Here is a 22,340-nt window from a genome sequence, read left to right as displayed (position 1 = left end):
GTAACAGAATGTATCGTAGCTGTTGCAACATTGACGAGACATTTCTGCTGTATTAAATCTTCCTGAAGACAATAAATCCTATCGTTAAGTATACTCATTATGCTATTGCCTGAAGAACATGTGCATCAACATGCGTCCAAACAGTATCTGTAAATGTGAGCAGCTTTCATAGCCTGTCTGCCAGCATCTAACCTGACTAATCATGCCCAGGCGTGCCTAAGACAACATTTGCATTGCACCTACACTGAGTGCATGCCCAGGCATTCTTGGACTGACCAAAACAGCTTGCTTTGTGGGCAATATACTAGTAGACTTACAATATGACGGGAAATCACAAAATTAGGTATATCTACAAAACAGTATGTGATAGGAAATTTTTAAGGTGATTTTCATGATCAGCAGCCCAAAATCCATAAAATACACTCAAATGTGTTCAGGAAACAAAATCTTTGTTGTCCAGTGTTATTGTCCTTTTGCAAATGCACTATTACAATTCCATTGAGGGTAGTGTGTATCGCAGTGTATTCATATCAATCATATGTTAAAGGTGTTTAATCTAGTGTGCAATAGTATATTGGACAAAAGCTACAGGTAGAGATTCCCCAGATGAAAGAGAGGGATGATCCTCATATGTCCCATGGGACATTGCATTGGGATGTGGTCCCAGATTACAGATCTCATAATAATAAACATGCTTTGCTGCCATTGATAGTGAGTGTTACCTTTTCCAGCCAATCATAAATGCATATCCCTCCAAAGTGCATAGCCTCCAACCCTGGCTCTTAGGGCTGACTGTTGTAAAGGGGGAACGACACTGCCACTGGCAGGTCTTCATTCAGACATCTAAAAAGAAAAGAAAGGGGGATGGGGGGAGGAAGGGGGTAGCCGAGTTTTGGGTGTGAGCCAAGGACCAGCCTGTCCTGTCCGGTCTGAGGAAATAGCAGGCCGTTCTCAGAGGCCGAGCCCATGGGGACCCTCCAGATGTCACGCCTCTGTGGCGGGCCCGGACAGAGCCAGGTCGTGTGAGGACTACCTGTCTGGGTCTGGTCAGACAGAGAGGTTAGCAGCTGTGCAGGGAGAGGTGCGCCGGCTGCATTTTGAGGTACGAGCTGCCGCGACACTGGCTGCTTTTCCTCTGATGTTGTTGATACTGTTATTATTGTTAGAAGTGGTGTTGGTGGTAATTGTTGGTATGGATACTGGTATTGCTTGGTGGTTGGCTGTTATGGATATTGACATTAGTTGGTGGTGCTGGTATGGATAATGTGGTTATTGGTGCTGTCAGTGTGGATAATGTTATTTCTCTTGGTGTTGTTGGTGTGGATAGCCTTGACGTTTTTGGTGTTGTTTATATGGATACTGTTGTTGGTGCTGTTGGTATGGATAGTATTGGTGCTGTTGGTGTGGATAGTGTTGTTGTTGGTGCTGTCAGTATGGATAGTGTTGTAGGTGGTGTAGGTATGGATACTGTTGGTGCTATTGGTATGGATAGTTTTGTTGTTGTTGATGGTCATGGTGTTGATACTGTTGGTGGTGTTGCTGTTGCTCTTCATGTGTGTTTTAGTGGAATCAGCATGTCGTGAGTTGAAATGTTTATTTGAAGAAAATCAAACAAATGGATATGATGAAAATTAACATTTCTCAGAAAGCACACAACCCACAAGTTGGCTAAAAGGGTGAAATATATTTTTCATGCTCATTCTAGCTTCAAAAAAGCACAAAATACCAGGGGAGATTTTCAGATGTGGTTGGCCTTTGAGGAGGGGACCAGAGCTCTAGCCAAATGTCTTAAAAGGAGATTAAATAACCCATCAGACCTCCACTATACCCACTGAACATTGGCAGTAATGGCATTGATTGCTGAGTGTGGAAGTGACAAAAAGCATTTGAAGGCTTGTCTTTTGCATATACGAATTTCAATGGAAATGTCCATCCATTGGTGCGCAAACCACATTGGAGGATTGTACTGTGTTTCTCAAAAAATGGCAGCCTTGTCTTTATTTCACAGTTCAACTGGGCTTGCTTTTGACTTGCTTCCCGTGCATAGTGTAGATGATACAGTCATGTCAGCTGTGTATGTTTCATTCCATGAAAATACATGTTTGTAACGTTTGTGTTTGGTTGTTTTATGCACAGCTTTATGCACAGGACACCAGGCAGAGCTGTCAAAGTGAAGGTGATGAAGTAAAAATGATCAACAAATAATTACATATTTTAGGTCTGTTTTCCTCTTTCAGACCCATTTCTCTATGTTGTCTGTTGTGATAGAGGTATGGTCTGTAATGTAGTATGGTTGTGTGGCAGAAAATGGGGTGAAATAACCATGTCTGGGCTGCATGCAAATGAATGTTAATGTGTGTGTGTATATGTCTGGGCGTGTATGTGTGTGCTCATGCGCTGGTGAGTGTGTGTCTGTGTCTGTGTGCATGCTGTGTGCATGTGTGTGTGTGTCTGTATGTGTGTGTGTGCGCGTGTTTGAGTGTGTGCATGTCTGTGTGCATAGGTCTGTGTGGCTCTCTATGTGTGTGTTCCTGTGTGTGTGTGTGGGCAAGTAAGACTGAGTGTGCAGGTTGTTTCTCCATTTCCTGTCTTTGCCTCAGACTTGCTTCGCTGTTGTGGCTGTCCAGCGGTTAAATATTTAGATGCATCTGTCAGCCTACTTCTGGGAATACTTGGCTTCTAGCCTTGGGGGGAGAGAGAGAGAGAAAGAAAAGAAGGAGAAAGAGTGTGAGAGAGAGACCCTGAGAGAATAGTCCCCACATGAGTGAAAAATACATTTGGCAGCAGATTATGTAAGGTTTGTTTTATATGTATTTTACTTTGCTGTGGAGTTTGTTTTAACCTAATCAGCAGTTTTGACTCAAACTTGAGCCAAACCTGCTCATGGTGCAGTTTGTTGTTTTGTGTTTTCACCAGTAGGGGGTGCTGTCTTAGCCTGGCTTGTAATGAGATTATTGAGGCATGTTGAGAATAAAGCCAAGCTTAGACTCGGAGACGACCCAGTACAGCTGTTGTACAATATGTTAAATGCCGAAAACACTTTTGCCTTGTTCATAGCATGCACACACCTAAATCTGAAGTGAAGTGTGTGGAACAAAATGCAATCAGGAGAATGTAATGGAAAACTAGTATGCTGGCTCATCCTGAAGGTTTTTCCTTATTTGTTATAGTAGTATAGCAAAACTCAGTTGCCACAGTTCAGTTGCCTGGCGTGATCATGCCTTGGTGCGGTGCGGTGTTGAACAGTGTGGTGTGGTGTGGCTCAGCCTCGGCTCGGCTGGGGAAACGCAGTGATTCCACGCCCCGACTGCCCAACCCTGCAGCTGTCTGCATCTCTCTCAAGAAGAGAAAGTGGGTCAGAGGTGGAATCGTCTCTCCTCTTTCACCCAGGGCTGGTAATAAAAAAATGAATGATTCTCATCCCTGAAGGTTGGTAAAAATATTTCAGCCCCTCCTATTATGTCATTGACTAATTACCTTCCTGGTGGTCTTACCTTATCTCCTTCATATTTCATATTATACTTGATGTGAGTCTGGCCATGAATGCAAGGCAGCCTGGCTCTGCTAATTCTCCTGGTGTGTTCTCTACATACTGAAAGCTTGGTATTGGATGATCTGTTGTCCTACTGAAGAGTCGCTCTTAGGGAAATGGTTTCTAACCACATGACCATATATTTGACATAGTGTACCACTGCTTGATGGTATTTACTCTCTCATTATATGCTTAGCAGACACTGTTAGCTTAGCAAAATAATGTATGTTTTATTCAGCTATACAGACATAACCGTTTACCCAGGCAGATCAAGTTAAGTGCTGTGCTCAAGGATGCAACAGCAGTGTCCCTCTTAAGACTTGAACCTGTGGCCTTCTGGTTTCAGATCTAATTTTGTAACCACTGTCTAGGTTGATGAACAGCATAGGAATTTTTAATGAGGATACAGGGTTCTGTCTAGAGCAGGCAGAGCACGGATTAAAGCGTACCTGCATGGGGGGGGGGAGCAACATCGCCCTCCTCTCTCAATTCAATCAGCATTTGTCCTTAACTTTGACTTACAAATAAATGCAAGTGCTGCTTTTTTCCAATACAAGCATTTTTTTTCATTAATTTTGGAGATTGCTGAGTTTGCACTGTGTTTGTGAAGAAAGAAGGGGGGAAAAAAGGGAAAACTTGCATTTATTTGAAAGTCAAAGTTAAGGACGAATGCTGATTGAATGGGGCTTTGTGTACCTCAGGCGTAGGTGGGTAACGACGACCCCGACCAAGGCAACACGCAGACTGCTGTAGTAGACACAAACACTGCAGACCTTGCCTGTTTACCTCAACAACAAGGCTTAGGACTGGGATGGAGGAACTCTTTCTTTTTCTTCTAATGGATCTGTTTTTTAAAAAAAGCATTCAAGAGAGTCCACCTGGTCCAAATCAAGAGCGTGTTCCGTTCTTGATTCCCCTCTAAGGGAAGATTCCTGGGCAAGTTGCCGAAATATCCACTTGTTTACGCCTGTCAGTGTTCGTGATGTCGGCACAGAGACTGAGATGATGATTTTAACAAGTATAGTTTGTTTTACACACAGAGCCGCAGAGGGCAGGGAGGGCCAGTGAGCATTACAGCAGGCCTAACTGATTAAAACAAAACCGCGTTCCTCCACACTAGGAGATGGCATTAGATCTGGCAGGCACCTCACTCGCAGTAAAACTGTGGCGTTAAAAGCAGCCAGCTCTTTGTATGCCCTGATGAGTGGATGGATGGCAGGTAGTGATGCCTTGATTCACCAGGGTGCAGTTCCAAGAAAAACAAATTCCTTGGTGTGGTGTAGACCTGGAGCTGATGATGTTTTTAGCATTGGTGTGGGGTCCTAGAGATTTTACTAGCATGTACTCTGACTGGAAAAAGTGTTAGGGACCAGTTTGTGCAAAAGTCTTAGTTTATGAAATATCATGTCTGGACAAAATTTGCACTGGGACTGATGTTTCAGTTAGAGATCTAAAGAGATGGAGAATAATACAACACAAAATGACTTTATTATTCCTCGTGAGGGAAATATCTTTGGCCCTTTATACAAATGTGTTTTGTTTTATTTATTCAGAAACTTTGGTTTCTTGGATGAGACCTCTTAAGCTGTTACATATGATTTTCAAGGAGGTCCTCTGGGTTGGAAAGGTATTACAGACAAACAAACCAGCTAACAGCAAACCCAAAAACATAACAGCGTCTACAACAATTACAATCACCAATTATGACATCTAATTGTAAGAGCACTGTGTCTCTCAAAACGAAACCAAGAAAACTAAGGAAAATTTCTGATGGCTTTCAGATGGGTTGGCAAATCATTGCAATCACTTGATGCCCAACAACAAAAAGCCTTGTTTCCAGTTTTCCTGTCTGACCTTTGAAAATGACCATTACGTGAAGTCCTAAGAGAAACGCACCTGTCATACTCAGTTAACAGACCTTTTACGGCTAAACAGATCACACTTTATAAGGAGGCTGAAGCCAGCGCAGTTGTCTTCTATTTAGAAGGGTTTTCTTTTGTAGTTTTGTGTGCTTTGCTCAGTGGTGAGTTTCATATTGATGTGAGCATGTGTGTGAATGTGTGTGTGTGTGTGCGCGTGTGCTTACGTGTGTGTGTGTAAAATAAATACCTTGTCACATCATTAAAAATACAAATTCTGTTTTATATCTCCATGCCATTTGTACACTCCTTTTCCTCTGTTAGCTTTTTTTTTTAACACTGTTAACTGAATTAACTTAAGTGTTCAGAAAGTGAGAATAAAGTACCCTTCATATAAGCTGTAAATGCTACATCAAAAATTCTATAACTTTTAACAGTCCTTGGTGAACCCACTTTCAGGAGAATGTTTGAATGACAGACTCTTGAAAATAAAAGCTCCCTGGAGCTGAGCCAGTGAAAGCTAAGTCACTGAAACGTCTGTGATATACGCAGTGGTAAGTGTGAGCTGAGAGATGAACGTGGGTTTATCAGTCTTTACAGGCAGATGAGGGAGTTAGATTTCCTAGAAACTCATCATCACTCCCACAGTCCCCTGCTCAGTCCCTTCTTAACAAATTACTCCATCTCTGATGGAGCACAACAGATGCTTGCTCCTTTTTTTTCTTCCAGGAATAAATCTTCCTTCAGGACTACATAAATAATGACATCTCACTCTCTCCCTGATTCTTTCGCTTGTACTCACTCCCATAATTTAAGTACTTCCAGTAAAAAAAAGAAAAAAAACTTACTTTCTTGAAGATGCTGCAAGTGCTCTTTACTCTGGGTTTTACTCTGGCTGACCTGTTAGCACCATTCTGTTTGTTTTACCGCATCAAGGCAACTCTGTCTCAGCCTCTTTTTGTCCCTCTCTCTGTCTCTGTTTCTCTTTCTCTCTCTTTCTTTGTGTATGTCACCCCCTTTTTCTCTCTCTCTCTATGTCACCCTCTCTCTCTCTCTCTCTCTCTCTCTCTGATTGCCTGTATCTCTTTCGTGATGTGAAAAGGTAATTAAATATCTCGTTTCAGTTCAATTTGGTTGGTCCATTTCTACTAGACAACGCATAAAGAGATCAAAGTAACAACAGAAATTCTCATAAAGGTCAGAAATACAACAAATCATCCCAGATCATCTCGTTTGTGGTTAAATACCAGGGTACAAAGTAGCAAATATCGCAATATCATTTTCTGACTTACAAAATGGATCGGAATATTTTTGGATCGGAATATACCGAATTTCGATTTATTGTCCCCTCCCCAGCGCACACCTATTCCAAAAGTATGTCCAGGCTGGCTGGAGTGGAACAATAGTGTGAGAGGGGGTGAAGTGGATCCCATTATTGAGAGTGAATGTAATAGATCCTGTTGAGAGAGCGTAAGTAATAGATCCCTCTAAGAGAGGGCGTTATTGGTTCTGTTAAAAGAGAGGTTATAATGGATCCCTGTAAGAGTGAGGCTGTAATGGATTCCATTACCATTAAGAAATGTGGTGCGGTGGATCCCTTTAACAGAGGGGGTGTGACAGATCCCTTTAAAAGAGAGGATGTAATGGATTCCATTAAGAGAGGGTAAAATGGATCCTGTGAGGATGTAGTGGATCACTTTAAGACAGAGAATGTAAAGGATACCATGTAGAGAGAGTAAGTAATGAATCCCTCTGATAGAGAGGGTATAATGGATCCCTTTAATAAAGAGGGTGTAATGGAGCCCATTCATTGGGGTTGGTGCCCCTCCCTCATCAGAGTCCAACAGAGCAGCAGTTTCAAGGGAATGCATGGTTAGCAATATGTGCTACTGCAGCCTGAGTCTGGCCTGCATACAGCAGGACCCTCTGGCTCAGACGGCGGCCAGGCTGAGTCTGGAACGGAACCGGATCTTGCATCTCTTTCCCATTTTGCTCTTGGCAAGCGGAGCACTTCTGGGAACTCTTAAGTTTTGGTTCCTCAATTGCAGTTTATTCAGGTTACATCAGAGCACGGTTTTCGATGCACACTCTCCAGGAAGGTTAGAGCCGGCATGCTCACTCCAGTGAATTCTCCACCATCAATGTTGTGTTAGTGTCTTAACATTCTACTGTAGAATCCACATAGAATTCATTGCACTAAAACATTCTCCTCAAATACTGGACATGTCTGGCATCCTAGTTCTTTATAATTTTGTGTTTGGTGGTATTGACCCCAGAGGTCCTGTGCACCTGAATACACCCTCCCTCAGCAAGTGAGGTCACACCTGGTCAGATTAACTCTCTTGCTGTGAAGTCCAATAAACACTTCCGCACCTGGCGACTCTCACTCCCCACAGCCCCACCCCCTTCTCATTTCCCTGAAAAGAGGGATGAGATCAGTACAGAGATAATAATTTGAAAGCAATACAAGACACTATGAAAGTGGCACATTACATGGTCAGGTAAACCCCGCTCACCTGGTGAGATCTCATGCTTTGTACTGGCTGGGTGTTGTCTTTCATAGTTGACGAGGTGGGGGGCAGGGGATGATAGCACACATTGGGGCCAGTCTGTGGCCTCTTTTTGGAAAAGCTTCCTTTGTTATGGAACTTCTATCCCTGAAATATGTTTCATGTGTTTTGGCTCTGGCAGGAAGACAGACCGCAGTTGGCAGGGAATTTGCCCGGAGAGAGCAACTCTGTGCTACTCTTGGCAGACGCGGTCTGATCTCAGATCAGTGGATTTGGAGGGCTTTCAGAAGAGGCCTAACAGGAGGAAAACCTCTAGAGGTCTGCTGCTGTAAAAGCCCCCCCCCCCCCCCCTGCTTCTGCTCCAATAGTCCCCCCAAAACTGCTGTTGAAAATGTCACCCCAAACTATAGGACAGTCGGTACAAGAGCTTCAGATTGCATTACAGTCATTACAAACTGCTCTGCTTAGTTTGAAATTGGTCTTAAATGCTCAGAAAACAAATTTCATGGTCTTCTCAAATGCTTGCTTACAGCTGCTTGATGATTTTAGCATTTTCACGTTCAGTGGTAAATCCACTGAAAGGGTGCCCCTGTACGAGTATTTAGGTATATGGATAGATGACACGCTTTTATTTAATGTACATATTGCTAATCTAGTTAGAAAGCTCAAAGTGAAGATTGGCTTTTATTTAGGAAATAAATCTTGTTTTACTTTAAATGCTAAGAAAAAACTTGTGGAAGCTGCTTTTCTGCCTGTGATCGATTATGGTGATATATTGTATATGCATGCGGCCTCCTCCATTTTACGGAGCCTTGATTCAGTGTACCATGCATCGATATGTTTTCTTACAAATGCAAAGTCTCTTACTCACCATTGCATTCTTTATGATTTGGTGGGCTGGACATCACTGACCTCTTACAGACAACAGCACTGGTATATTTTTACCTATAAAGCGATACTGGGTAAACTTCCAGCTTACCTATGTACCCTTTTCTGCCTCAGCTTGGGTAGTTATGCGACGCTCCTCCAGGTGGTTGCTTTTTAATGTACCCCGGGTTTTGACAGATCTGGGGAAAACTGCATTTTCTTACTATGCACCTTGGACATGGAATAATCTGCAGAAAGTTTTAAAATTAGATACATTTATATCCATCGATAAATTTAAGGGCATCATAAAGAATGGTGAATGAGACATGTGGTTGTTTTTCTTGAGAGGCCATTCAATTTAAATAGCTGTTTTTTTGTTGTGGATTTTTGTATATCATGTTGTATATGTCGTATTTTATGTTGTATATGTTGTAATTCTAATATGTTGTGACTTTGCACGGCTGTTATCTTGGTCAGGTCTCTCTTGTAAAAGAGATTTTGATCTCAATGGGACTTCCTGGTAAAATAAAGGTAAATAAATAAATAAATAAATAAATACATAAATAAACTGCTGTTGAAAAAGCCCCTCCCTTCCCAAACTGATGTGAAAAGCATCCTCTACAGTCCACCTTCTCTGAGATTTATTGGAGTTTATTAGAGACCCCATCCTTGACCCTGCTTGGAATGTCTCCCCTAGTGTGCGAGAAGCTACCTCCTTGTACGAAAGTGAAGGGGTAATGAACCAATTCATTAATATTTTCACAATATTTTTGCTTGGCAAGCCTGCTTATCCAAGGTGGCTCACACAGCCACATTTACCTTTTGCCTTCGATTCATACAGGTTGATATTTACAAATGCGTTTCAGGCTGAGTGCCTCGCTCAGTGGTAGAACAGCAGTGCTCCAACCTGGAACTTGAACATGCAACCTTCTGATTGGAAGCTGGTCTGCTTTCAGAAAAAATGGCTTTTGGAAAAGTATAGGAAAAGGAAGGAAGATAGGGGGAGGCATCTTCTCTGATCCTCAGTTGATTTTATATAAGGTTTTCCTTCCTCTGACAAAATCACATGGTGTTTTTTGTATCAAGATTATAAATCTGTGTGCAGATATGGAGGGTGATATTCTGTTTTATATCTTTGTTTTTGTTTTCAGATATAATTTGTATTCTCTTACTGCCCCTGTTAATCAACTGTTTTATCCAGATAATTTTTGTCCTTTGATCCCTCCTTTCAGTCCTGGCAGAAAAAGCAAGAAAGGGAAGAAAACAGTCCAGGATGAAATCTTTAAAATTCAAAGGTTTTTTGAAGTTACTTTGCCTTCTTCTCTCTTTTCTTTCACTCTGCATCTTGACGGGTTGTTGAATCGAGGGGAAATTAATATAAAACGGTGCTTGTACTCAAACGGCAGAAGCCCGTCTCATGCACAGATCACAGCACTTCGGAGTGCAGAGAGTGCTGAACAGAAGTGTGTGCAGGGGAGATGTGGAGACACACAGGATTTATACACTACTGCTTCTTTTGCTCTCAGTTTTACATTAAGGTGAGAAAGTATGATTAAGATAAACAATAAAAAAAATCCAAAGACGCTATGACTTTCTTGGCCTGATTTACACTATCAGATTATGCAAATTTCTTTTTTCTTCTCTTTTTATTGGGATTGTTATTCCTTGAGATACTGTAAATTTGGATTTTTAAAACATTTTCCCACAATGCTGTACTACATAAAGTCCAACTACAGTACTATTTTGGTCTGGCTGGAGATCCTTGCCGTGATGGCCTATGACATGGTAGCACAGCTATGGTCTTTTCGTATTGGCAGATTTCACCTGGAAACTCCCCCCATTTTCCCAGCTCATAGATGATAGCCATGGTACAGTACCAGTCAAAGGTTTGCTTTGTACACAAATTTACTATTACTATTGCTAGTACTATTTTCCACATTTTTGAATAATAATAAAGACATAAAACTATGAAACAACACAAATGGAATTATGCATTGACCAAAACGTATTAGGCAAATGAAAAATCTTATATTTTAGATTCTTCAAAGTAGGCAAAAATATTGTTTTTAAAATTAAAATGTTTTTTGGAAAGAAATTCATACATAGGCATCAATTTCACTGTTCATACAGTATTTGTCTAAGAAACAAATCTTGACTGGTACCGCAGCCTTGCTGTCTTGTAAAGTACTAGTAACTATGCTTGAGTCAGGAGAAATAACTGTGATTCACTAGTCTCTCCACACACTTTTTAACATCTTGGAGGATTTTAAGATTGAACTCTTAATTATGTCATATTCAATACGCAGATACAGCATGCTTTTACTGGGTAACATCGAATGGTGTGACAGACTGTTCTGGGATTAGTGCTTAGGGGAAATTTGTCCTTCAGGGGAATGTGAGAAAGGGAGTGGGACCTAATCCAGTACAACATGTGGGTGGAGTCATAAGCACCTATGTCAGTCTGTAGATGATGGACCACAGGTATTTTATATAATGGCCAGGTACTCAGCTCCTGCATTTCCTCTGTCCTCTTGTACTTTTTTATCTATGAGGTTGCAGTTGACAGTGGGAGACTGTTGTATCTGTGTTGCTATGTTAGGTGTAGATATTTTGTTTTAAAACAGACCCCTTAGGAATGTGCAAGAGCCAGCAAATCAGAACGCTTATAACATCAACAGTGGGACAAACAGCTCTTTTGATGTGAAGCTCACACAACTGTCTGTCTGGTCAATCTGTCGAGTGTCTGTGGATGGACTATACGGGTCATTTTACCTGTACTCAACTGAGGACTCTCCTCATGATTTTCCTCCACAGGCACCACATATCTAAATCAAAACAGTGGCACATGGGAGAGATAAGCTTTTACTTCCAACAGTGTAAAAACTTCTAAAAGATAAGACTCAGAATGTTCTCAGAATATTCTAGAACACTGTAGTGAGTTTTTTGTTTCTTTTTTTCTTTGGCTGCGGGTTCAACCCCTGTGTGCAGCTGCAGCCTCTGAGCTGGATCCATCTGGAAGGCCGTGGAGAGCCGCCAGCAGATCCACATGCCTCAGCAGATGTGACGAGCACAGAGACGCCATGTCTCTCTCCCTCTCTCTCTCTCTCTCCCTCTCTCTGATGTGCAGAGAGGTCGCTGTCCTCACCCAGCTAATAAAAATAGGGAAAAAAATACACTGAAGGGAGGAAGCGCAAACACAAATACTCAAACAAACCCAAGCCCATGTGTGAGGAAAGAGCTGAGAAGAGGTGGAAAGTCTTCTCATGGACTAACTTATTACTTGTTATTTATTTCTGTATTTTCATCTTTTTTTGCTTGAACATCTGTAGTCAGGAAGAGATAGCTGTTTAAACGTGGTGGGGGTGGTTGGAGATGGCACCAGGACAATATGGCTAGATGGGCTGCTGCATAGCTCACTCTTTCAGGGAGATGAAATGGTAAAAAAATAAGTAAAACGCCTGGGGTATATAGCTAAAGCATAAAGCTGTAGGTCAAGATCAGCAGTGTCTAATGTATGTATGTATGTGTACTTTTTGGTTCTGTCACTCTTACCATTTGTAATTGCCCTCTTGTACATGCATTCTGTCGATTGGGTACCTGTGTGGAAGTCACACCCTCCTCTGCACCTCTGGGGGTTACCAGAGTGTGTTTTCATTTACTTGAGGGGGCAGGGGAGGGCAGTGCCGTCCCCTGATAAACAGCACTCTTATACCCGTGAGAGAGGGGCAAAACAGTATTCTGGTGTCTCTAAACACCCACCCCTGGAAAACTGGTATCATAGATTCTTGGGGACGAATTGCCTTTCTATTGCAATTCTGTTACAGGCAGAGGCGCACCACATCAGGCAGAGGCTGGACCGACACATCTTTTTCTAAAATCTACTTTCAGCCTGTACCAGGAGAACAGAATCAACACTCCAGAAAGCAGGGAATCACCTTTTTTTTGCTGTAATCTTTGCAATCAGGATTGTTCACGTCAGACTTCAGCCTGTTCACGCTCAGCGGCTGATGGCAGCGCAGCGATCATGAAATCGGGGCAGGGCACAGCGGACGCCCCCTGAGTTTAGCCTGAGCGTCAGCCTGTTTAACCGCACCATCGTGAAACACGAGGCCAACCGTGCGCTGGCATGTTTGCGTGAGCCCCGCTATTTAACGGCTGCTTCAGTTGATTTTGTGGGATGGCTCACAGCTCACGGTCACTTCTCATCGTCTTTGAATAAACGATTGCGCCGAGAGCACCGAGGGAGTAAATAACTGTGACATCTGCTCTCCCCCACAGCAATCACTCAATTGGACTTAAAAAAAAGCAAAAAAAAAAAAATTAAAGAGTGTCTGAGTGTCTGGGACAGAAAGGTCAAAAGGGCTAGGGGTCAAACAGGGGTCAGGCAATCATGGAGATGGGGGAAATGGCCTCTCTCTTCGATCAGAACTGGTTTGCACTGGGGGGACACAGAACCGTCTTTCATCCTGCAGACTGCGGTGTTTCCTCTCCCTCCCCACCTCCCCCAAAACAGTCTGCTTTTGGCGTCTTACAGAAGCCCTTATTCTCTTGCTTGTTTGTTTGTTTATTCATGCGGTTTATTTACCCGTTCATTAAAGGCGAACGCTTCCCAGCTGAAGAATTCCCCGGCTTTTGGTAACGCGTCTCTTAGAGTTGAAGTCAGATAATCTCGGCGTTGTCAGACGCAGGTGGGATTGGCTCTCTTATGCCAGACACCTGCTTTGATCACTCTCATCCACTACAGGTGAAACGACACATGCTCAAACATTTCAGGAATGTTTATCGATTTCTTCTCCATGGTAAAGCAAATACATGACAGCATAATTGTATTATGTAACTCTCTTGTAGAATTCATTGTATTCTGTTAGAGATTTTTAAAACTGCTAAAAAACTCAGTGTGTCTGTGACCATTTGTGCTTTCCATCAATTCCGTGGTACCCGGTTCAAGGCACATGATCAGTGGCCACATATTTCACTGTCTGCTGAAGCGTCTGGATCGTGATGTTGTGATTCAAGCTCAATAATCGGAGGTTTTTATGCATTTTTAACTCCTCCTTTCCTGTGCAACCAGGAGAAAGAGTCTGGAATGTCTGTGCTTAATTTAGAGAGGTGTTCAAAAAGCCAAAGCCTTGCAGAGGTGTCCGGCTTCCCAACTCCCTTCCTTTAGTCTGAGGGGAGAAGGGGGTTGTGGGTAATGAGGAGATGGATATGCTAATGTGTATGCTAGTTATCATTGCACAAGAAAAAATTGAGGTGAATATAAAAACAGGAAGTGGGACTATACAGAGCGGTGAAAGGTACTGGAAGGAGCCGCACTGAGAGCAGACGGAGGTCTGGAGGGGGATAGTTTCTCTCCCCGTAGCAAAGGCCAGGCAGAGGGGGATTGGCTGAGCCAGTCTGGCGCAGGCGTTGGGCAGGACAGCGGCTGCTGCTATACCCTTGACCAGAGTGTTTTACCTGGTACGGTCCTGTCAGAGAGCCACAAACAGACAATGGCAATGGCACTTCCTCTAATGGACCCGAGGACAGGAGTGTCCCTGTGGGGGAAGGACTCAGGGTGTGTTAAGGTGTGGGCGGAGTGATTTCCCGTGCCCGGGCCCTGGCTCTCTGCCGTGCTTATAGAGCCCGCGGCGGGAACCCAGGCTTAAGGGTAGGCGTTTCTGCCCCATCGCTCTCTGACGAGGTGAGCAGAGGAGACACGGGGCAAGCATGGGGGAGGAATCCACCTGGGGATGGGAGGGTTACCTCGGACTTCCCCCTGCAGGGAGTTGGGGGAAGGGGTTAGCCCTGATTTCCCAAACTACGTCACTCCTGCAGCACCACCAGCTTTACCTGACGCTGTCGTGGCTGTTTTTCATACCTCTGTTATTATTCTTTGCGCATATGCAATATTATGTAATCTGTCATTCATTTCTGTCCATCATCAGGGACTTGATTTGTGCTCTCATCCTCACAACAAATGTCATTTTTATTTGTTTTCTGATGATGGAGGAAAAGTTTACTTTCAGACGTTTTAGCGGATAGAAACAGGTACAAAGATGATGATACACACCGTGAAGGAAACCTATCTGACTATAAATCTCAGGTATACTTCAGTGTGGCCAGTCATGTGGAAAAACATGGCCTTACTTTCTCTATGTCCCTCTCTACCTCTCTCTCCCTCCTCTTCTCTCAGGCTGGGGTGATCCGGACAGAGCAGGAGGAATTTTTCATCGAGCCGTTGGAGCGAGGAGGTCATGTGACCGGCGAAGAGGAGGGAGAGGGGGGCCGACCCCACATCGTGTATCGCTCCTCTGCCGTCAAGAGGCCACATGTCAATCAAGCCCCCGACACGCACCCCCAAGGTCAGAGCCCTACTGCAAATCTTTAAGTGCAGTATTACATTACATTACTTAGACGCTCTTACCCAAAGCAACTTACATAGGTTACAGTTCTTTACAATGTTATCTATGTATACAGCTGGATATTTACTGAGGCAATTGTGGGTTAAGTAGCTTGCCCAAGGGTACAGCAGCAGTGCCCCAGTGGTGGATCAGTATACTAACTAACCACTTCTACCATTCATACTATTACTGCTACTGATAATCCTACTGCTAATGCTAATACTACTGCTATTGCCACTGTTACTTTTACTTTCTTTACTTTATTGTCATTTAAGAGATGCTGGTATCCAAAGTGATTTACATGCAATGCTTAAATGTTATCCATTAATACAGTTGAATATTTACTGAGACGATTGTGGGTTAAGTGCCTTGCACAAGGGTACAGTATCAGTGCCCCAGTAGAGGTTCAAACCAGCAACCTTTTGGTTACAAGCCATGCTCTTCACCATTTCACTACACTGCTGCCCACTGTTACTGCAATTACTGCTATTACACCCCTTTACATATATATATATACATATGGGTACATTAATTGCTGGCTACTACTGTTACTGCTACAGCTGTTGCTGCTACTACCACTACTACAGCACAAGAGAACAGAAGTGTATCCATTCAAGTTGAATGAGCAACAGTGTCAGACCAGGTTAACGACACTCCCAGCCCAGTGAGCGTGAGCACAACACCATTCAAGCACTACAAGGTGACTTGTGATAATCTGAAACTAGACAGGCTAGAAAACTAAGGGAAGCCAAGTACGTACACTACCATACACCACACAGTCACTAGATCACAGCATCCATAACACAATGCAATACTACTCATTTCGTTCCCTGTCATGCACACCATGTCCTGGAATGACGATAAAACATCCTTATCCCTATCCTTAAAGTAAATAAGCATCAGATAATACAAGTAATACAAATAGCAGGTGTTAGGGGGTAGGGATTGAAGTGGAACCCAGATGCAGTCTGATGAGGTGGGTCAGTCTGCATTGCATTGACTCTGCTGTCCTCTATTATGCTCTACCCCAGACCATTGTGATCTGGCTGCTACGTACAGTCTGAGGACTGATTGAAAGTATGAGGGGGTTGCTCCATATACTGTCCTGTATGCCAGCACCAAGGTTTTGAACTTGATGTGAGTGATAACAGGAAGCCAGTGAAGTGAGGTGAGGAGGGGCATGACTCATTTACATTTTGGCGGGGTTGTAGACAAGTCGTTTTGCTGCATTCTGGACTACTAGTACTACTGCTGCTTTTACTCCTGCAACTATGACTGCTATAAGCAATAACAATGAGTTGCATTTACATAGCACTGTTCATTAATTTCGAGAATCTCAAAGCACTTTAGTATGAGGGGGTGGCTACGCGTCCTAAAGTCAACTGAACTTCAGCTCCACCCGCCTGCAGACCAGCACAAATTAGGTCACAGGCACACCCAGCTTCTGTGAAAGGGCCTCTCTGGACCCAGAGGTACAGCGCAGAGGGAGGGAGCAGGCTGAGCGTGCAGACAGGCTTTGGGTGGGTCCTGCAGCCTTATGAGTGTTACGCTGCATCCGTGGTGGGCCTGAGCAGTGAGATGGCAGGCGTATGGAAGCCTCCAGATGCGGGGAGACACTCTTTATGGCTCTGTCTGAGGGGAAGTGTTGAAGCACAGCATCTGAGGCGAGGCTCCTCTGCTCTGCTGTCGCCTGTTTAAACAGCACTGGTTCGCAGAACACAGGGTGCAGTAGCTGGATTTGCCTGGAGAAGGGAAAGAGAGAAGAGTATCTCTGGGGAACACATAAACTGTGGTGTGAGGATGGTGGGAAGGGTGACAGGGTGGGCTCCTGCACGCAGAAGCTCACACGCAGAGACACAGACAGACGCAGGCACGTGCACACACACACACACACACACACAAACACACGCACACACACACACACACACACACACACACACACACACACACACACACACACACACACACACACACACAAACACACACACACACACAAACACATACACACACACACTTTTTAGGTTTTTAGCGATGTAGAAGATGTATGCCTACACAATCTCACATGGACAGACACATAAAAACAGACACACACACACACATGTGCTAATATACACACACGCACACATACACAAACATGCGTACAAACACACATGCAAACACACACACATATACAAATGCATACAACCACACACATCAGATGCAAGGTATCCTGTCTAACGGCAACTGCTAAGTAAATAAAAGCTCTTTAATCTGTCGATGATGAGCACATATCACTTGTTGCTGTGAAATTCTACTACAGTTTCGCTAATGAGCAACTGTAAAGCTGTGAGGGGCTGTGATGGCAAACAGAAGATCTGTGCCGGCATCTTATTTAGCGCCAGTAAGAGGCTGGCATAACGGGAGTGGAGGTAGAGAGCCTGACAGCTCTAAAAAAGGGCGTGGAGGCGACAGGACGCTCTTGCAGGTCTTTCTGTGGGTGTCGGAGCCCGAGCAGCCGATCCTGCTATTCTGAGCCGCCGTCTGCGGCGCGTCTCATCACTCGGGGACAAACCAAACCTGGCGGGGTTACCATGGAAACCAACGCCGTCGCTCCGCGGAGGGAGTCGGATTCTGGCGGAGGCTGTCGGGTCTCTGCGCTCTGTTACTGACACTCGGAGTGTGTGTGTGTGTGTGTGTGTGTGTGTGTGTGTGTGTGTGTGCACGATGCACGCGCAACCTTTTTTTTCAAATATTGCTAAAAACACACCTGTGCAAACTCACATGTAAACACCCACAGTGACAGTAACACATACACAAACACAAATACACAAGAGCACACATACTGTACACACATACAAACACATAAGAGCACACATACTTTATACACACACACACACACACACACACACACACACGTGCACACGCTTGTTTCTTAAGTTGTCTATTAGCTAATGAAAACGGACTTAATGGTGCAGATTAGAAGAGTGAAAACACCTGATTGCAGGGGTGCTCTGCACTCTGCATGAGCTGTCCCTGTGCCGATCGATACGGGCCTCCTTTATCCTGAGCATTTTCAGCGAGATTTATTCATCTGTGACATTTATTTCCTCCTCAAAGGGTTGTTGATTCCAGGCTCTTTGTGCATGGCTCAATAGGATTTTAATAAAGGCTTCACTGGCTGGCTTTAGACCGGAGTCAGGGACAAGAACAGAGAAGGGATGAATTGCAGAAGTTTATTCTGATATGTGAACCTTGTCCTCTCTCCCAAAGCCGGCTCGGACCATCTAGGGTGAGAGGCTGGCGTCAGGGGTGGAGCTGGGGTCACTTTGGTGCGCTGTCAGGTAACTCATTACTCACCAGGTCTCAACAGACCCCGGTGTGCTCTGACGTGAGGTCTGAAAATCGTAGGTGTATACGTGGAACTGGAACTGGAAAACGGAGCTGGCTAGAGGTGGACAAGTTAAACAGTGTGAAAGATATGGTTGTACAGCTTATTTCAGTGCGTACACACACACACACAAACACACACACACACACACTTTTTAGGTTTTTAACGATGTAGAGGAGAAGTAGAAGTGGGGAGACTACTGGGAGAGTGGGGACAGTGGAACTCACTCTGCGAAACACAGCTGGGATTCCTGAAGGCCAATTCCGAGTACCCCGCACACGGAAAGGTCCCTGTTGTACACAGAGCGAGCCACAGTTTTCATCAGGTGCATGCAGTGACTCCTAGATACCAGTTATACACTTTTTTATTCAGAATTTCATAGCAATATCTGTCAGACTGCTGTGGGGTTTAGCATTTAAGGAACTAGACCAAACAGTATTGTCTGTGTGTGTGTGTGTGTGTGTGTGTGTGTGTGTGTGTGTGTGTTTAGTGTTAGTTATAATATTAGTGCACCACTCACCAAGATACAAAGGTGACTCTGGATGACTGAGAAGTGAAACTGTCTCTCAGTAGATAGCTGGTGTCCCTTAAGAGATAGCAGGGAGAAAAGGTGAATTTCCTCTTCTCTTCACTGTAGTCTAATCTGAGCACACCAGCTCCATCAGCACAGTGCAAGATGAATGATGACTCTGCTTGTCATTGCTAAATATAGAGAACACCCTGGTCTACAGTGTGTAAAGGCAACACTGTAGTATGAATCAGCCTGGTCTACAGAGAGTGTAAAGGAAGCATGATGGCGTTAACACCCTGGTGTGTAGAGTATGTACAGGCAGCATGGTGGTGTAGCAGACAATCCTAGTAAATGAGACTGATTTGAAACATGTGCAAATGGCTAGTAACCAGAGTGACATAAACTTGAAGTCCCACACTTTTGTTTTCCCTCGTTTCTCTGTTCATCAGCAATAGGGCTGATCTGGCTTTGTGACAGCATTTCTTACTTCAGTTATCCATCTCGTTGAGACCAAAGCTGGAACTGATAAGTCCTGGGGCCAGCACATTGCTTCCTGTATTCGCAGATCTCGTTAGGGCTGTTCCTTGTTTAACTGCAAAGCACGATGTGACACAGAGTAAAAAAAAAAGAGAGAGATACAAGAGAATGTATCCATACTGAAGCGGTCGGGGATGGTTTTTAAATTCGGCCCGACCGCTTTGGAAAGCACGAACGCTCCTGGAAGCGCAGAACTGGAGCGGAAAATCACCCCTCTGTCCAGAGCTGGACGAGAGCTGAAACCCTACCGTTTCACATTCCTGCCTGGTGTTTATGTATGAAACCTTAGCGCGGCAGGACGGACTCAGCTGGAAGGACTGATTATTCGCACTTGAAAAATGGTCTCAGGATGTTCGCTCTGTGCAAACGTCAGGTCACACTGTGGCTCATTTCCATGCCTGCTTTTTTTTTCTAAAAATGACCTGGGATTCTTTTCATTGATAGAAAGAGACACATTTTGTTTTAAGCATAGCCTCATAAGGTCTTTGTAAGTTCTACATAACACCTTCATTAGCATTAGGTATTACTGCATTATACAACATTAATAAACAAATGCTTTTGTTTGTAACGGCTAACATAGAGTGATATACTTTTGCATGCTATGTAAAAAACTGAAAATGTACATGCCAAAAATGAAATATGCTTATATATCCATAGTGTCCACATAAATGAATGATGTATCACACGATCACACTTTTTCAGTTATCCAAAAGAACATTTATAACCCCTCAATATAGTAGTAATGCCAAGCATGCTTAAGGTCCTATGTATGTTTAATAAAGTATGAAGCTACACTCAATATATAGAATGACATTATTTTATGTACTAGGTCGTTTTGTGACTTATATTGCCATTTATTTTTTTCCCTACCATTACTGATTAAAATTACTGATTTATTACATAGTTAGGAGGTATGCTAAGAGACTTTCTAAATGCATTGTGCTTTGTCCTTAAAGCCAATGTTGCTTTAATTCGTCTCTGTTATGTTTTGTTCCATTTGAATGACCACCAGACTAATGATGTGGTGTAAGCATTAAAAGAAACAACATGCCTAACTGTAGTGGCTAGTTTCCTTAACTGAAGTTTCGCAGCATCCTTTCAGGTCTGGGGAACCAGAGCGCAGTGTCTGTGGAAGGTATTAACACAGGTAAATAAGCAGTTTATGCACGGTGCCTGTGAGAAGATGAATAAATAAATGAATCTTCCAAATGTTTGTTCTGGCACAGGGCTAGTTTGTCTAAAGCCAGCAAAACTCCCAAAATGGCAGGTTTCACTGAAGGAAAGATAAAGTCATAGGATGCTCCATGAATCAGAGCAGGACACGTTTCTCAGCCCCCCCCCCCCCCCCCCCCCAGGCCCTTTTCCACAGTGTTCAAGTACAGTGTGATTGCAACACTAAATCAAAATCCTTTCAAGACCTTGTGTTGAAATTTCAATTTAAGAACCCACCACTGCCACCACCACACATGTGTTGTATTTATGATAGTGCTCTGTCCTACCTCCTGTACAGCACTCTTTAGCAATAGTGGTTTGGTGTTTCTCTGCGTCGTACTCTGCGTTATTAAGAATGCCTCAGAGAAGTGGCTTCTGAGAGGAGCAAAGTAATGGCTTGTAATATTTATGTCACCACATAATGAGACACTGTGCAAAGAATTTCTTGTTAATTGGTTCAGACATATTTAATATATCTCTCATTAGCAATTCTGCAATTAATTTAATTAATCCTTGAATTAAGCTGCCACTCAACTCGCTGTAGAAATCCTCAGAACAATTTCTGTTGTCGTTGAGAAGAAAATAAATTTAACTTTGCCTGTTTGATACCATGCTCTTACATTTAAAGCTGTATTAATTTTTAATTCCAAACTCAAACAGTGTATGCATTTGAATCAGCTCGCTGTGAGCATCTTTTCAGCAGCTGAGAAAATGTCTCTAATCTTGCGGCTCCCAAACTAACATTCACCTGTGACATTCTATAATGGATGCAATTTTCATACCAGAATCACGTAATGGAAACAGTTTAGTTGCGGAAATATGCATCAGCCCATGAGCTCTGATAGATTAATACCCTGGTACCTTAGGAGTCACCATGAATCTCCAAAGATTGCCAGCAGCATGACAACAGAAATGTCCAATTAGGAGGAGCATGCTTTTTCCATAACCTCTTGGGAAAACATTTTCAATCGGACATCTGACTGGATAAGCAAAAAAGAAGGGCAGGGATCACTTTTATTAAGATGAGCAGTCCAGATCTCGGTCTTTAAGAATACCAATATCTGTGCACATCAGTTCTCCTTTGTTATTCTCAACATCCTCTGTTCTTTAGCCTGATCAGCGTCTTCACCTTCCCTTGGCTAACGAACTCCATGTCTCAGTGCCAAGGCTGGGGTTGATGGGCATCAATCAGACACCCAGCATGAAATAGAGCAGTTAAACTCACTGCCAAGAGAGTGCCACTTCTGCCCAAACCTCCACAGGCAGGGCAATATATCACTTGCTAGTAGAGCAACATGAACCATCAAAAAGAGGAAAAGACACTGGGGTTTGCCCAGCAGGCAGGTGTGACTGTGTGTGTGTGTGTGTGTGTGTGTTATCTGAACCTAGCTCAGAAGGAAATGCACCTGCATCAAGCATCCTGTTGAGAGACCTCTGGAAGCTGTTGTTATATTCCACAGACCAGTAATTATGCTTAGCATTGCTGGTATTTCAAAACTCAGATTGCCTGTATCGCAGTTTATTGGCATAGCAAATGCTTTTCCCCTTTTACTGTACTCAGG

At 43.5% G+C, this 22,340-nt stretch overlaps 1 protein-coding gene across 1 annotated transcript in view; it reads left to right on the top strand.

Annotated features, from left to right (window-relative positions):
- The window catches only part of LOC118774527 (A disintegrin and metalloproteinase with thrombospondin motifs 2-like), an 85,332-nt gene that overhangs the window by 20,811 nt on the left and 42,181 nt on the right, over nucleotides 1-22,340 (top strand). Inside the window, exon 3 of the mRNA XM_036523874.1 lies at nucleotides 14,944-15,112. Within this exon, the coding sequence (XP_036379767.1) occupies nucleotides 14,944-15,112 (169 nt within the window). The remainder of the gene's footprint in view (nucleotides 1-14,943; nucleotides 15,113-22,340) is intronic.

This window comes from Megalops cyprinoides, chromosome 3 (genome assembly GCF_013368585.1).
Source record: "Megalops cyprinoides isolate fMegCyp1 chromosome 3, fMegCyp1.pri, whole genome shotgun sequence".
NCBI lineage: Eukaryota > Metazoa > Chordata > Actinopteri > Elopiformes > Megalopidae > Megalops > Megalops cyprinoides.
The sequence above is the reverse complement of the archived record's forward strand: the minus strand, read 5'-3'. Positions and strand labels throughout refer to the sequence as shown.